Here is a 15924-nt window from a genome sequence, read left to right as displayed (position 1 = left end):
TAAACTAAGTCTGACACCAAGCCACAGAAAGAATTATTAGGCCCAGATGATTAAAACTTGGACAAAGAGGTGGGTTTTAAAGAAGTGTCTTAAAGGAGGAAAGCGAGGTAGAGAAGTGGAGAGGTGTAGGGAGGGAATTCCAGGGTCTGGGGACTAGGCAACTGAAGGCACGGCCGCCAATGGTGGGGTGATTAAAACTGGGATGTGCAAGAGGCCAGAGTTAGAGGAATGCAGAGATCTCGGAGCGTTGTGTGGTTGGAGAAAATTACAAGGATAGGGTGGGGCAAACCATGGAGGGATTTGAAAACAAGGATGAGAATTTTAAATTCAGGATGTTGCTTGGTCAGGGGTGGGGTGTAGGTCAGTGAGCACGAGGGTGATCGGGAAACGGGACTTTGCGAGTTAAGACAGAGGCAGCAGAGTTTTGGATGACCTCACGTTTATGGAAGGTAAAAATGTGGGAGGCCAGCCCAGAATGCGTTGAAACAGTTGTGTGTAGAGGTAACAAAGGCATGAATGAGGTTTCAGCAACTGATGAGCTGAGATAGCGAGTGGGTGAGGTCGAACAGTAGACTGAAAACAAGAATGAGAATTTGAAGTCTTGGTGAAAGTTTGCTTCTCTCTACCCGATCTGATTTGATCATCGTCTTGAAGAGTTCTACCAGCCAGGTGCTTTTCTACCTCACTGTGATACCCTGTGCGTTGCCCCAGGGTACAAGGCACTGAAATGGACTCAGAAGTTCTGGAAAGAAAAATTCCAAGAACATACACTGATCATTTCTTCCGGACTGAGAAACACGAATCATGTTTCATATCAGAGCCTCCGTCCAGGTGCGGTGAAACCTGAGATCTTTCAGAGTGCATTCCATTCCGAGCCCTTGATAAACAGAATAATGTAAACACGGATAGATCCACTGAAGGTGCCCCTGTACAGATTGTCAAATTTTACAAATCCCTGTTGAATTTCACCCTCAAGTTGGGGCTGAATCTGTGTCTTGTGTAGAACTGTTGCGACAGCTATTAGACTACCAGCTAGTGGTGGAGCTCCATTTCAAACCTTCGCTTATTGTTGTTCAATCTCCATGGCTACGGGGGAAGAATAGAGCCGTGGGATTAATTAGATCTTTCAAAGAGCCAGCACAGACTGGATGGGGTGAATGGCCTCCATTCCATGATTATACAATCATTTACAGCACAGTTTACAGAATTTCAGTTTGTTTTCGTGCTGTAGCTAGAATTGGGCAGCTTCTGAGCCATTCTCTTAACATGACGCCTCAGCTAATTATTTGGTGCCATGTCTCAGTGGGGAGCATTCTCACCGCTGAGTCAGAGAGTTGTCGGTTCGAGTCTCACTCCAGAGACGAGCACAAAAGTCCACGTCTCAGTGCAGTACTGAGGGAGTGCTGCACTGTCTGACTCACAGCTGACCTCTTTCAGATGAGATGTCTCGGGTCCACATTAGAGATCCAGTGGCCACTGATTTGGAGAAGAGCAGGGGCACTCTCCCTGGTGTCCTGGTCGATGTTTATCTCTCGCAAAAAAAAAGAACAGATTATGTCATTAGCACATGGCTGTTTGTGGGATCCTCCTGTGCACAAGTTGGCCACTCAATTTCCTACATTACAACGGTGAGACCACTTCAACAAGTCCTCCATTGGTTGTGAGGCATTTTGGAATAGCATGAGGATGTGAAAGGCGCTACATGAATGCTTTTGTCTTTTGTCTTCCCTCGATTCAGTAAGTTTGAGGCCCTCTCTGAAGTCATGTGTGCTGATACTGCAGTGCTGAAGGAGTGCTGCACTGTCAGAGGTGCCTAGTGGATAGCTGGAAAAGCTCTGAAGGCCTCAGCACTACTGAAAGAAGGTGAGGGCGTTCTGCTGTCCTCACTACCTGCAGCAACTCACCAAGGCTCCTTAGACAGCACCTTCCAAACCCACGGCCACTACCATCTAGAAGGACAAGGGCAGCAGATAGATGGGAACACCACCACCTGGAAGTTCCCCTCCAAATCACTCACCATCCTGACTTGGAAATATATCGGCCGTTCCTTCACTGTCGCTGGGTCAAAATCCTGGAACTCCCGCACTAACAGCACTGTGGGTGTGCCTACACCACATGGACTGCAGCGGTTCAAGAAGGCAGCTCACCACCACCTTCTCAAGGGCAACTAGGGATGGGCCATAAATACTGGCCCAGCCAGCGAGGCCCACACCCCATGAATGAATAATAAAACTAACACCTGTCTGTCAGTCAACAGCAAAATGAGGCCCCTGCATGAATTGGAAGTGTGAAAAGCAGAAGGAACACTGTGCTGCATTTGGAAAGTCCTGGGAAATGTTTTGCATGGCCTGAGGCTGTGTTATACAAAATCTCTCTCTCTCTCTCTCTCTCTCATCAAGTTTCTGCTCAACACAACAGATTTGACATGTTATGCAGAAACTGAAACAGATAGAGAACATACAGACATTCTCATTCACTATTCAAAGGCAATTGTTTATCAGCTAATTAAGCCTCATGAATGAGTGATCCCACTGTCGGTAACATCATAGGCGTAGGCCACAGTGCAGGGAGTAGCACTCTCATTGTGGAGTCAGAAGGCAAGTCGCTCCAGAGAGTGGAAGCACACCGAAGTACCGAGGGAGTGCTGCACTGTCGGAGGTGTTAAACCATTGGTCCCATCTGTTCTGGACATAAAAGACCCCACAGCACAATTGAAAGTAGAGCAGGAGAGTTCTCCCCACTGCCCTGGCCAATACTCATTCCTCAATCAACATCACGAAAACTGATTATCCAGGCATCAGCACATGGTTGTTTGTGGGAGCTTGCTGTGCACAAAGTGGGTGCCACATTTCCTACATCACAATAGTGTTTACACTTCAAAAAGTACTTGATTGGCTGTAAATCCCTTTGGGACTTCCTAAGGATGTGAAAGGTGCTAGAGAGATGCAAGTTCTAGTCTTGAAATGACACGGAGGGGTTGGAGTAATTGTGAGGTCAAGCAAGAGGGTAAATCAGAGAGACCAGCGTGACTGTCTGTTGAACACCTCTTGTGCTCTGGAAGTCGAAGGGAGCGATCCACTATTGCAACAAGTAACCACAAAGCATCCCACTGTGAAGTATCAAATGTTTGATGCTTTCAGTATGACAACCCATAGGAACAAAGGAGCAGGAGTAGGCCATTCGGTCCATCGAGCCTGCTTCACCATTCAATTCAAGCATGGCCGATTATCTACCTCAACGCCACTTTCCCAAACTATCTCCATATCCTTTGATGTCATTAGCACCCAGAAATCTGGCGATTTCTGTCTTGAACAAGGTCAATCAGTGATTGAGCTTTCAAAGGCCTCTGGGGTAGAGAATTCCAAAGATTCATCGCCCTCTGAGTGAAGAAATTCCTCCTCATCTCAGTGGCCTGCCCCTTCTTCTGAGACTAGTTCCCCGGTTGTAGACTCAGCGCTTCAGGAGAAACCTCCTATCCACCCTCTGTTCACCAGCGGGACATGGCCCTGTTTAACTGTAGAAAGAGCTGAGCTGGGGAATCCCACAGAACCAAACTGAGCAAAGCAGTTGCCTCCAGATGGTTTTGTGTGTTTCCTGAATTCGGGGACTGGCCCGGCAAACAGGATCACTGAGGCGTTGGGCTGATGTCTTCAAGACATGAACATTTTGTCTCATTTTTGTAATATTTGCAATGAACATTGTTGCTTTATCGAGCCCTTGAATTCAGAAAGTTGTGGCTGATCATGTTTACAATATTCGAAGGATTCGGCAGATACAGAGAAACAATTTGCTCCTGGTGAGTTGACTGCAGGACAAGGGAACACCTCAGGGTCGATGTCAGGAAGCTTTTCTTTCATATCAAGGGTCACAGGAACCTCAGGGTCCCCTCCCCACCCCAGCCCCTCATAAAAAAGCTGTGGATGGTACTGGAGTCAATCAGAACTTTCAAGGTTGAGGCTGAAACTTTTGGCGTTTGGTCAGGTCATCAAAAGGATATCAAGCGAAGGCAAATAACTGGGCTAAAGATAAAAGACCGGCTGTGATCGAACAGGCTCGATGGGCTGAATGGCCGCAACCCCCTGCTTGGATGCGATTGAGAAGATTGCCCTTTGCAAAGTTACTGTGGAGGATTAAATTAAACATAAAATGCGAAGTTGAGTGTGGAATCCACTCACTCACTCACTCACCAGTCGGTATGGAGCTTGTGTTTTCCAGGGAGTTACAGACAGTGAAAACAAGACCTGTGAAAGGAGCAGACAGGAATAAATGACAGCCATCAGTGTGAGCAATGGTAAAGAACATCCTGATTTGACACATTCCTTTTATACCGTTCGTCACTGAGAGCTACTTTCATTGAACAAAGTTAAGATTTCAAAATCACTTTAAACGAGCCCAGTTTAATAATGACAAGACACACAGGAATGTTTTTCTGTCAGAGTTTGCAGAATCCAGCTATTCAGCCCATCATTCAGCCTGTAGCAGCTCTTGGAAAGAACTATCTAGTTATATGTCACCACCCCCCACCCCCCCACCCCGACTCCTGCTCCTTTCCCCATAACCTGCTCCTTCTCAAATATTGAACCAATTCCCCCTTTTGCAGGCTGCTGTTGATCCTGTTTCCAGCACTCTTCCAGCTCAGAGCAACTCACTGCTTCCAATCTTTCCCCAGTCTAGCCTGGTTTCCTTTGCATCTGAATTCTGGGTTCCTCTGCGTTATTCATCTTCCCACCAGGAGGAAACCATTGTTTTAAATTAAATTTACTGTCTTGTAATCCCTCCCTAAAGCTGAACACCTAGATTAAGTCCTCCTCCTAATCTTTCACGCACTGAGCTGGAGAGGCTCCTTTTCTCCGATCCTGAGATAACTGGGGTCCCAAATCCCCACAGTCATCAGAAGGAAGCTCCTCCAAACCCTGTCCAATTCCTCCAATCGCTCCCTAAAGTGCCGTGCCCATTATTCAACACGACACTCCGGCTGGGACCTAACCGCTGGTTTATCACGCTTTGGCAGAACTTCCTTCCTTTTGTTCTCTGCTCAATAAAACTAAGGATCCCACAGGACTTTTTAAAAAAAATCAACACAGCTTGACAACACCCCCCACCCACCCCGATGTCCTGGCTCACATTCACCCAGCATCACGACAACAGGTACAAACGCAAAATACGTCACAGGTAATGATCGTTCTGATGGAAGGTTAACTCGGTTTCTCTCTCCGCACACGTTGCCTGACCTGCTGAGGGTTTGGAATTCGGAAACATGGCCCTTTTGAGGCCACGGAGCAGCTGGGCAGGCGGGATTGCTGGGCAGCAGCTGGCAGAGAGGTGTTTGTAAGGAGGAGGCTGCGCGCCGCTGCCCAGTTCTCCTTGTCTGCCCAGCTGCTCTCTCTTGGCTCAGAGGGCCATGTTTCCAAATCCCACTGAAAACAAGTAACCCCAGCCCAGCAGCTACTGCACCACACACCCCTCCCACCCCCCTCCCCCCAGCCTGAGGCCACAACCACATTTTTCATCTTCCCCAGAGCACCGGCTGCCCATAAATAGTAGGGAGACCCTGCATTTCCATAGCGCCTTTCACAACATCCCGAAGCGCTTCACTTCCAAGTGCAGTCACTCACTGTTGTAATGTGACAGCCAATTTGCACACAGCAAGATGCCTGCCAGTGCAATAACTGAGCAGAGAGGCTATTTGAGTGATGTGGGTTGAAGGATCAACACTGACCAGTATACCGGGGACAACTTCCCTGATCCTTCTCGAAGACTAACCACGGAATCGTTTACATCTACCCGAGAGGGCAGACGGAGACTTAACAGGGGCTCATGCCTCTGGAGTGGAATTTAGCGACAGGACTGCCTGCCTCAGGGGTGAGAATGCTACGCATCAAGCCGCTGTCGACACCTAAAGGGATGTGAAAACGTTGGAATGAACCTTTACATCCCCACAGAGTAAAATCCAAACCCAGGAAACACCTGGATTGAGCAGCGACTGCGCCTGATGACACAGGGGATTGGTAACTCCAGGGGGTGAACCAACAGGTCACAGGTCAACACCGTGCACTGGACTTCATTGTGACCGCTATATCGTCAGTGAGAGCCAGCGTGCAGCAATAATGTTGTTCCTGACAATGTTAGCAAATCTCTGCAGTGAAGTCTTGCTGCCACTTTCAAAGCAAGGTTGGTGCGGAGAGGACCTCCCACAAAACAATGTGGAGTGACTAACAGAGATGGGGGGGGGTGCAGAGGAAGCCAGAAAGACAATTTTGAATTTGTGTCTCTCAGTTTGAAGGCAATCTTGTCCCATTTCCCCAGGATCCGCTGTCGTATCATTGGTGCTGGGGATTAAGAGAGATTAGCAGGGGAGCTAAGCTACTGATTTCTGAACCAGAATTAAACCTGCTTCCTCGAATAGTTATTTTTTAATGAGTGGGAAGGGAAGCCGGATACTTGCGATTTAATTAACGCTGAACACGGTGTCTGAATGAGTGTTTTTTTTTTCCCCCAAAGGCTGAATGAATCTGTAGCCTATTCTGGGAGGCGATTGAGGAATCAGGGCCACCAAGGCTCCATTTCTCTTGCCTCTGTTGGTCTTGTTTTGCCCCACACCCAATCCCCGAAGGGCACCAGGAGGTGACGGGCTGATGCCAGGGGGTCTACACACCGCCCCCTTCTCAAGGGCAATTCGCCCATATCGCATGAAAGAATAGAAAAATTGCTTTCTCTGTGATGTGGAGATGCGGTGGGGGGTGGGTGGGGGGGAGAAAGGATGAAGCTCAAGTAAGTTACTGAGCTTCCAGCCTTACTGGTGTCACAATGATTGACCCAGCCTAGTAGACTTCCAAGGGAGGAGGAGGAGGAGGGGGAGGAGGGTGTGGCGGGCAGGAAGGGTCGGATTGCGGGCAATGAACTCACCATGTGCGAGTGGCAAGTTGGCCAACAATGGAGACCATTTGGTCAGTGGCTGGAGAGGCAGGAGGACTTGGGGTGGTGGGGGGTGTGTGTGGTGGAGGGGAGGTTCTGCGTGGGGGTGGGTGGGGGTGCTGTTGGGGATTCCTTGGTGGGCGAGGATTATATTGAGCTTACGGAACAGAATCAGGCCATTCAGCCCATCTAGTTCATGCTCCCCAGGGAGGAGCCTATGCCCAAACCTAGCTCACCTGGCCCCCATCAAGATCAACAACAATTTATGTTACACCTTTAATGTATTCAGACAGCCCAAGGTGCTTCACAGGAGCATTATAAAACAAAGTATGACACTGAGTCACATCAGGAGATATTTGGACCAGGTCACCAAAAGCTTGGTCAGAGAGGTAGTTTTTAAGGAGTGTCTTGAAGGGGGAACGTGAGGAAGTGAGGTGGAGAGGTGGAGGGAGGGAATTCCAGAGCGTGAGGACTTGGCTGTTGAAGGCACGGCCACCAATGGTGATCAGGCAAAGGTCTCCTGGCGGGACCTGCGTTGTGGGTGAAGCACTCCTTCCTCCCCTGGCTCACAAGGAGTGCAAAGAGAGGGATCTTTTAAAAAAAAACACAAACCCCTACCTTGGCCTCTTCTGGCCGACTGAATTCATATTACTGCCACAGCTGCCATGGCAACAGGCACCGTGGGTCACCCCTCGCCAACTCCCCACAGGGGGCTTAAAATTCCTTCAGCATCAGACCATGACTTTTCAACCTGAAGGAGGTGTAGCGTCAGTCAGAACCTGAAGGAGGTGTAGCGTCAGTCAGAACCTGAAGGAAGTGCAGTGTCAGTCAGAACCTGAAGGAGGTGCAGTGTCAGTCAGAATCTGAAGGAGGTGCAGTGTCAGTCAGAATCTGAAGGAGGTGTAGTGTCAGTCAGAACCTGAAGGAGGTGCAGTGTCAGTCAGAACCTGAAGGAGGTGTAGCGTCAGTCAGAACCCGAAGGAGGTGCAGCGTCAGTCAGAACCCGAAGGAGGTGCAGTGTCAGTCAGAACCTGAAGGAGGTGTAGCGTCAGTCAGAACCTGAAGGAGGTGCAGTGTCAGTCAGAACCCGAAGGAGGTGTAGTGTCAGTCAGAACCCGAAGGAGGTGCAGTGTCAGTCAGAATCTGAAGGAGGTGTAGCGTCAGTCAGAACCTGAAGGAGGTGCAGTGTCAGTCAGAACTTGAAGGAGGTGTAGCGTCAGTCAGAACCTGAAGGAGGTGCAGTGTCAGTCAGAACCTGAAAGAGGTGTAGCGTCAGTCAGAACCTGAAGGAGGTGCAGTGTCAGTCAGAACCCGAAGGAGGTGTAGCGTCAGTCAGAACCTGAAGGAGGTGCAGTGTCAGTCAGAATCTGAAGAAGGTGTAGCGTCAGTCAGAACCTGAAGGAGGTGTAGCGTCAGTCAGAACCTGAAGGAGGTGTAGCGTCAGTCAGAACCTGAAGGAGGTGCAGTGTTGGTCAGAACCTGAAGGAGGTGTAGCGTCAGTCAGAACCTGAAGGAGGTGTAGCGTCAGTCAGAACCTGAAGGAGGTGTAGTGTCAGTCAGAACCTGAAGGAGGTGTAGCGTCAGTCAGAACCTGAAGGAGCTGGAGGGTCAGTCAGAACTTGAAGCAGCTTGTATTATATTGGGTCACTACAGCTCAAATAGAGGCCTACAGCACTTTCTACACTAACTCTGACAGCAGAGAAAAACTGGGCAGAAATTCAACAGGTAACAAAAAGAAAGAACCAACAAGGGTTGTCGCAGAAGCAAATCCTCAAGGTGCCATCAGAGACCCAACTCAATCGTGTCGCAGGCACTCACTTCTGAGGCTGAGGTTTCTGGGTTCAAGTCCCACTCCAGAGACTTGAGCACATAATCCAGGCTGACACTTATCAGTGAATATTGAGAGTATGTTTCACTGTCAGAGGGTCAGTACTGAGGGAGTGCTGCACTGCCAGCGGGTCAGTACTGAGGGAGTGCTGCACTGTCAGAGGGTCAGTACTGAGGGAGTGCTGCACTGTCAGAGGGTCAGTACTGAGGGAGTGCTGCACTGTCAGAGGGTCAGTACTGAGGGAGTGCTGCACTGTCAGAGGGTCAGTACTGAGGGAGTGCTGCACTGTCAGAGGGTCAGTACTGAGGGAGTGCTGCACTGTCGGAGGGTCAGTACTGAGGGAGTGCTGCACTGCCAGCGGGTCAGTACTGAGGGAGTGCTGCACTGTCGGAGGGTCAGTACTGAGGGAGTGCTGCACTGTCAGAGGGTCAGGACTGAGGGAGTGCTGCACAGTCAGAGGGTCAGGACTGAGGGAGTGCTGCACAGTCAGAGGGTCAGTACTGAGGGAGTGCTGCACTGTCAGAGGTGCCGTCTTTCAGGTGAGACATTAAACTGAGGCCCCACGTGATCTCTGGGAAGGGTGTGAAAGAGCCCTCAGCCAGTCGTGAAAGAAGAGGAGGGTGGGCTGAGTGCTTTGGTGGCATTCTCCCCGTTGGGCCCAAGTCTGTATTCACCGTCTGAGTAACATCAGCTTATCAGGACATTGCTGTTATTTTCACAGGGAAGGTATTTTTTTAAAGATGTGAGGGAACATCAATCTCAGCGTTAAAAGTGAAGCCTGTGTATAATCCTGTGTTGACAGCGAGTGGGTGGAGTTGTGGGGGTGGGGAGAAAGAAACATAACTCATTGTGACAGGAAATACAATCAGAACACATTACAGCACTGATCCTTCAATCTGAACAAACTGAGCTTCTCTCTCATTTCATTAAATGAAAGGCACAAAAGCACAAGGGATCACAGCCCTCACGCTGTTTCAAGATACCATCCTGAATCACTGCACAATTCTGCCCTTGAAGCCCGTACCTACGTTTAAATAAAATCCCAGCCATCTCACTGTAGCTGGGGAAAATGATCATGAATATTCCGTTTGAACAATTTCAGTTCCCTTCGCTGTAAAGCTGTGGAAATGAAATAGGTGACAGCAGCACTCAGTGCTGGTCAGGTCACATCACAGTGATGCGGAGACGTGGGGATGAATTCAGTGGAAGAGGACGGCAGGATCTGGATAAGCTCTGATGGAACGATAGCGCAGCCAGGGGTTCATTTTTAACTTGACCCACAGAGAGGCCACCACTGACTTCCAAGGTGCAGGAAGAGACACGATTGGAACAGGAATAGGATGTTCTGGAACCACTTTCGTTCGAGCACCAAATCATCTGGCCTCTTTCCATTGCTTTGCTGAGTTCGTTAAAAATGTTTAACGCCATTCTAAAATGGAAATATATCGCCGTTCCTTCACTGTCACTGGGTCAAAGTCCTGGAACTCCCTCCCTAACAGCACTGTGGGTGTACCTACACCACATGGACTGCAGCGGTTCGAGAAGCCAGCCTCAACACCACCTTCTCAAGGGCAATTAGGGATGGGCAATAAATGCTGGCCCAGCCAGCGACGTCTGTGAAGAAATCAACTTGTTCAGAAATAGAGACAGTTTAAGTAAATTCTATTGGTATTTGTGGGTGTTAGGAATGAGCTTCAGATTTAAAGAGACAAAAGCTGCAGAAAGCAGATTTAAAGCGAGAACAGCTTACAAGGGGCAAGAAGGTCCAAGGAGACAACTGAGGGTCTGTAACTCTTTGCTACAGGCATGTGAAGCAGTAGTATTGTTGGTGGCTGAGTCGGTGAGAGAGAGTGCATGGAAGACAGCTTGAAAACATGTGGCGAACCAGGGTAGAGGAACATTGGAAGGAGAGTTTGAAACCCTGGAAGTGAACCCTTGCAGAAGGCGCCTGAGAGAAAGAGTCGGTGTGGGAGAAGATTCCAAGGTGAGTTCTTGGAGAGTGGAGATTGGAAACCCTCAAGTGAAGGACGGGATTCAGTGAGACTGGTTGGCTCACGGCGTGACAAGTGTCTGGGGGGAGTTGAGGAGAGATCCATGGCATCTGGTTGAGGTGGCATCTGTCACTTGGTTTCAGAGTGTGATGTGTCTGACCACAGGTTGCCTATTGATACATGGACTGTGTACTTACTGTGGACATTAAAGTATAAGATATCTTTTGTAACTTGTGTTATCCTTACAAATCTGTATAGGTATAGTTGTGGGTGAAGGAGTATTGTAATATAATTCATCTTTTCTTGTTGAATAAATGTTTTATTCTTTTGTTAAAAGTTTATCAGCTGACTCCTGACTGTTCAGTAGCCAATCTCCACATAACTAAACAAAATAAAAGTTCGGATTTTTCAAGCTGGGTTCCACCCTGGGATCAGGCTTCTCCAGGGGTAACCTCAGCTGGGGATCATTACAGAAATACAAAAAGACCTATGGGTCCATCAAGCCTGTCCTAAAGGATTCATAGGGACAGAAGGAGGCCATTCAGCCCCTTGATCTTGCTCAGCCATTCACTAAGATCTTAGAATGGAACTTTCCTGCGCTATTGCCCTATCACTTGCTTTCCTGAGTGTAGAAAAATCTCAATCTCAGTCTTGAATATATTCAATGTCTAAGCATCCACAGCTCTCTGGGATGGGGAATTCCAAAGATTCATAACCTCCAGAGTGAAGGCATTTCTCCCCATCCCAGTCCTATATGTCCGGTTCCTGATTCTGAGAATGTGCTCTCGTTTCCTAGATTTCCCCAGCCAGGGGAGACAACCTCTCAACCTCCACCCTGTCGAGCGAGGCCCCCTCTGAATCTTCTACGTTTTGATGAGGTCGCCTCTCATTCTTCCAAACTCCAGAGAAATCAGACCTAAATTTACTCAGTCTCTTCATCATCGGGACTACCCCCTCGCCCCACCAATCAGCCTGCTGCGTCCTCCTCTCACCTCCTCCGAGGCAGGTCTCTTCTTCCGTAGGGAAGGGGGTCCAAAGCCTACTCCAGGGTGTGGTCTCACCAAGGCCCGGAGTTGCTTCGTGGAACTGAGATCATGATCTTATTACATGGCAGAGGAGGGGATATGCATCACCGTGTCTGAAGCTCATTTCGAGGGGGTGTCATTGGCCTGTTGCTAAAATACAGTTTTAGATGGACTCCCTCAGCTCTGGGCTGATGACTAACTGAGTGTCTGGAAAGCTTGGCCGGCTCCAGTTCTGATTCAACATGTTTCGCAAGTCAGGAAAAGTCCTCAGGAAGCTCCTGCTGTCAGCCAGGGGTCACAGTGAGATAAAGGAAGAAGATTGGCCAAGGTTCCTGCTCCCGACCATTATCCAGTGAATGCCCTGCTCAGACACTGCATCCCTGTGGTCAGTAGCTGTGGAGAGAAATCAGGTTGGAAAGACTCCCCCAACCCCACAATGGCCCATCAGCAAACAGTGCCCAGATCTCACTTGGCTCAGGACCTTCTGGCTGAGGTACTGGAGTCCGGTGAGGCCGATGGAGGAAATGAGGGACATGTTAAGACACAGTGCTGGAAAATCAAGAGACATTTCTGACCCAGTCCTGCAGCCAACTGATATCCTCAGAGAGGGAGAGAATTCACCAGAGAAAAACCCAAGGCCAATGAGGGAGAGAAAGCCAATGGAATATTTACCTCTGACCCCCTCAGTTGAATGAAATCAGTCCAGATCAGTGAAAAGGACAGTGCCCCATCTGACTGAACAAAGCCCTTTTTCAAACTCACACCCTTGTTTTCCAATCCTTCCATATCTCTTATCATCTCCTCCAGTCCTCTAGTCCTTAAAGACCTCTGCACTCCTCTGATTCTGCCCGCTTCAGTAGTCCCGATTCCCATCGCTCCACCATTGGCAGCCCTGCCTTCAGCTGCCTGAATCCTAAGCTTTAGAATTCCCTCCACCTCTCTCACTTCCTTAAAACCTACCTCTTTGACCAAGCCTTTGGTCACCTGTCTGCATACCTCATCATGTGGCTCGGGGGTCACGTTTTGTTTCATAACATTACTGTGAAACCCCTTGGGACAGCGCAGTCCAGCATAGGTGCTATATAAATGCAAGTCACCACTTGTCGGGTGAATCAGCCTCTGAATTAGTCTGATTCATCAGCACTCTTGTTAATAATGGCACTCTGTTAAACAAACAGGGAAGTCAGAATTGAGAAGAGTTACCCCTGTAAATGGAACAACTGCCAGCGACCCACTGATTGGCTGCTTTCACCACCCCCCCACCCACCCAGGCCCCCAGCAATAAGCAGAAATATGTACAGCAAGAACATCCAGTGGACAGGTGTTGCTACAGCACCACAAGTTTTAGTTTCAACGACTTTGACAGTTTCCCTAAAAAAAATTCCAATAGTTAGTGGGTTCCAGTCCCCACTCCAGACAGCTGATCACAAACACCCAGTGCAGAACGGAGGGAGTGCTGCACTGCCTTCTGAGACTTTTAACCGAGGCCCTGTCTGCCCTCTCGGGTGGACGTAAAACATCCCGTGACCACTATTTGAAGGGGAGCGGGGGAGTTCTCCCATTTACCCCTCAATCCACATCGCTAGAGGACAGATTATCCAGACGTTTGCTGTTTGTGGGAGCTTGCTGTGCATAAATTGGCGGTTGCGTTTCCTACATTGCAACAGTGACTGCACTTCAGTGGCTGTAAAGTAATTCAAGGTGCCCTCGGGCTAATGCTAATGTTTCCTTTTGCACGTTCATGATTCACCCGCATGGGGGTCAAACAGGGTTTGATCCTTTTCAAGTTGGGGGAGAAGGTTTGCCCTCGCACCATTTACTGCTCCAGGGCTTTTTATCTATCAAAACAGGACCATCGCCGAAAGACCACTGGCTTCACCATCACTCACTGTCCTGACTGAGGAAACTGATATGGAGATTTAACACAGCAACAATCGGTCAGTGACTTTGTCAAATTGGGGTGAGAATGTGGGCTTTTTACCCCCCCAACAATAACAGGGTTTTTTTATCCACCCCCCCACCCCCCAATAAAGTCAGCAAACAATGAACATTAATTAACGCTCTCCCAATGCCCCAATCTCTTTTGAGAATGTACGTTTTCTGACAGTGAGAGATGTTTCACTGGTTCAAAGCCACGAGCAGAGAGCTTTGTCAGAAACAATGAACTTTAATCGCTCCTTCAGCCAAAGACTCTTGACAAAATCCCAGAGACAATTTGCTCGCTCGCTTGGGGAACAGGAGAATCTACATTGTGGTTTGTACTTCCAGCGCTGGAATTTCGACCCGATATTCCATTTCCAGCTGCTTCATTCGAATGATCTAATGGTTTAAATCCTATTTTAAAAACACAGAACTCCCGCTTTGCCGTGCCGTGGAGAGACTTCATTCAATTCACTGGCTCATTGAGATTGTTTTAGCTTCCGAAATGACGAAATGATCACTAGACTGTGGCTAGGACAAGAGGGAGGACTAGAATTCCGCCTTTCCCAAATAAAACAAGCCATTCCGAGTGTACGGAGAGAAAACACACAGGTACACTCTTCTCTTTGGAAGACTTCTTAAACCTCAATTGAAATAACAAACACTTGCAACACGATCGAGATTTCCAGCCCTCAGAGAAACCGCAACAGACAAAATGAAATATTTCTCGACTTGTTCAATTAGAAGGTGGGGGGTAGGGGGTAAAAAAAAAAGTGGTGGTTCCTTACCTGAAAGGATTAGAATAACTTCCACACAGGAACTGAACATTGTCCTTCACTTGGTTCCCTATACACACTGTGGATTGTGATGTTGGTGGGTGTGGGTTGGGCTGTAGTCAGAAAGACAAGGAGGATGTGTGTGACCTGCCAAGCAGAAAGGAGAAACCTTTCAACTGGCTCTTAAAGCGATCGTGTCCTTGATGAGGCAAATGGAAAACTACCAATTGATGACAGTCTGCCCGTCTGCAATTGGATCAAATCTTCACATGTTGATGCTGTGTCTTTAAGACTGTTGGTTTGTCCCAGTTTTCTATTTAATGGTGATCAACCCAAGCTCATTAACATGTATAAAATACTGACAAATTTTATTCCTTAGTTGCAGCATATCCCATTCATTCAAAGGGTGATTGATATATATTTGATATTCATTATGTCTGCAATGTTCGCGTTAGTCAGCTTTATGTGACAGAAGGGAAAATATTTCATTTCTTTAGTGTCTTTCAGGACCCAAGGTATCCCAAAGTGTTCTACAACCAATGAAATACTTTCTGAAGTGTAGTCACTGTTGTAATGAAGGAAGTGTGGCAACCAATTTGTGCACAGCAAGCTCCAACAAACAATAATGTGATGTTGACCAGATAATGTGTTTTTGTGATGTTGACTGAGGGGTAAATATTGACCAGGACACCGGGGACAACTCCTCAGCTCTTCTCCTGAATAGTGGCCCTGGGATCTTGTCCGTCCACCTGAGATGGCAAATGGCACCTCAGTTTAATGTCTCAGCTGCCAGACAGCACCTCGGACAGTGCAGCACTTCCTGAGTACCCCACTGGGAGAGTCAGCCTGGATTTTCTTCTCAGGTTTCTGGAGTGGGGACTTGAAGCCAAAATCTCCTGACTCTGAGGAGAGTGCTGCCCATTGGCCCATGGCGGTGCCCCTCAGGATTGGGGATGTTAATGCTGTGGAATGATGTGGCAGTGATTTGACCCTCAACCGTGCCCTACTGAGGGAGTGCTGCACTGTCGGAGGGGCAATACTGAGGGAGTGCTGCACTGTCGGAGGGGCAATACTGAGGGAGTGCTGCACTGTTGGAGGGTCAGTACTGAGGGAGTGCTGCACTGTCAGAGGGTCAGCACTGAGGGAGTGCCGCACTGTTGTTAGGTCAGTACTGAGGGAGTGCTATATTGTCGGAGGGTCACTGCTGAGGGAGTGCTGCACTGTTGGAGGGTCAGTACTGAGGGAGTGCCGCACTGTTGTTAGGTCAGTACTGAGGGAGTGCTATATTGTCGGAGGGTCACTGCTGAGGGAGTGCTGCACTGTCAGAGGGTCAGTACTGAGGGAGTGCTGCAATGTCAGAGGGTCAGCACTGAGGGAGTGCCACGCTATCAAAGGGTCAGTCCTGAGGGAGCACTGCACTGTTGGAGGGTCACTACTGAGTGTCATGAAGCTATTAATGTGTATAATAT

The 15924-nt window shown here is 48.6% G+C and overlaps 1 protein-coding gene across 1 annotated transcript in view; it reads right to left on the bottom strand.

The window, feature by feature from the left end:
• The window catches only part of tgfa (transforming growth factor, alpha), a 35795-nt gene extending 21163 nt beyond the window's left edge, over positions 1 to 14632 (bottom strand). Inside the window, exons 1-2 of the mRNA XM_078565220.1 lie at positions 14468 to 14632; positions 4188 to 4241 (exon numbers count right to left, since the gene is read on the bottom strand). Of these exons, the coding sequence (XP_078421346.1) occupies positions 4188 to 4241; positions 14468 to 14507 (94 nt within the window). The 5' untranslated portion in view covers positions 14508 to 14632. The remainder of the gene's footprint in view (positions 1 to 4187; positions 4242 to 14467) is intronic.
• Between the last annotated feature and the right edge of the window lie 1292 nt (positions 14633 to 15924).

Source organism: Cetorhinus maximus, chromosome 20, assembly GCF_964194155.1.
Source record: "Cetorhinus maximus chromosome 20, sCetMax3.hap1.1, whole genome shotgun sequence".
In the NCBI taxonomy this organism is placed as follows: domain Eukaryota; kingdom Metazoa; phylum Chordata; class Chondrichthyes; order Lamniformes; family Cetorhinidae; genus Cetorhinus; species Cetorhinus maximus.
Note: the sequence above shows the minus strand (reverse complement) of the source record. Positions and strands in the feature narration are given on the sequence as shown.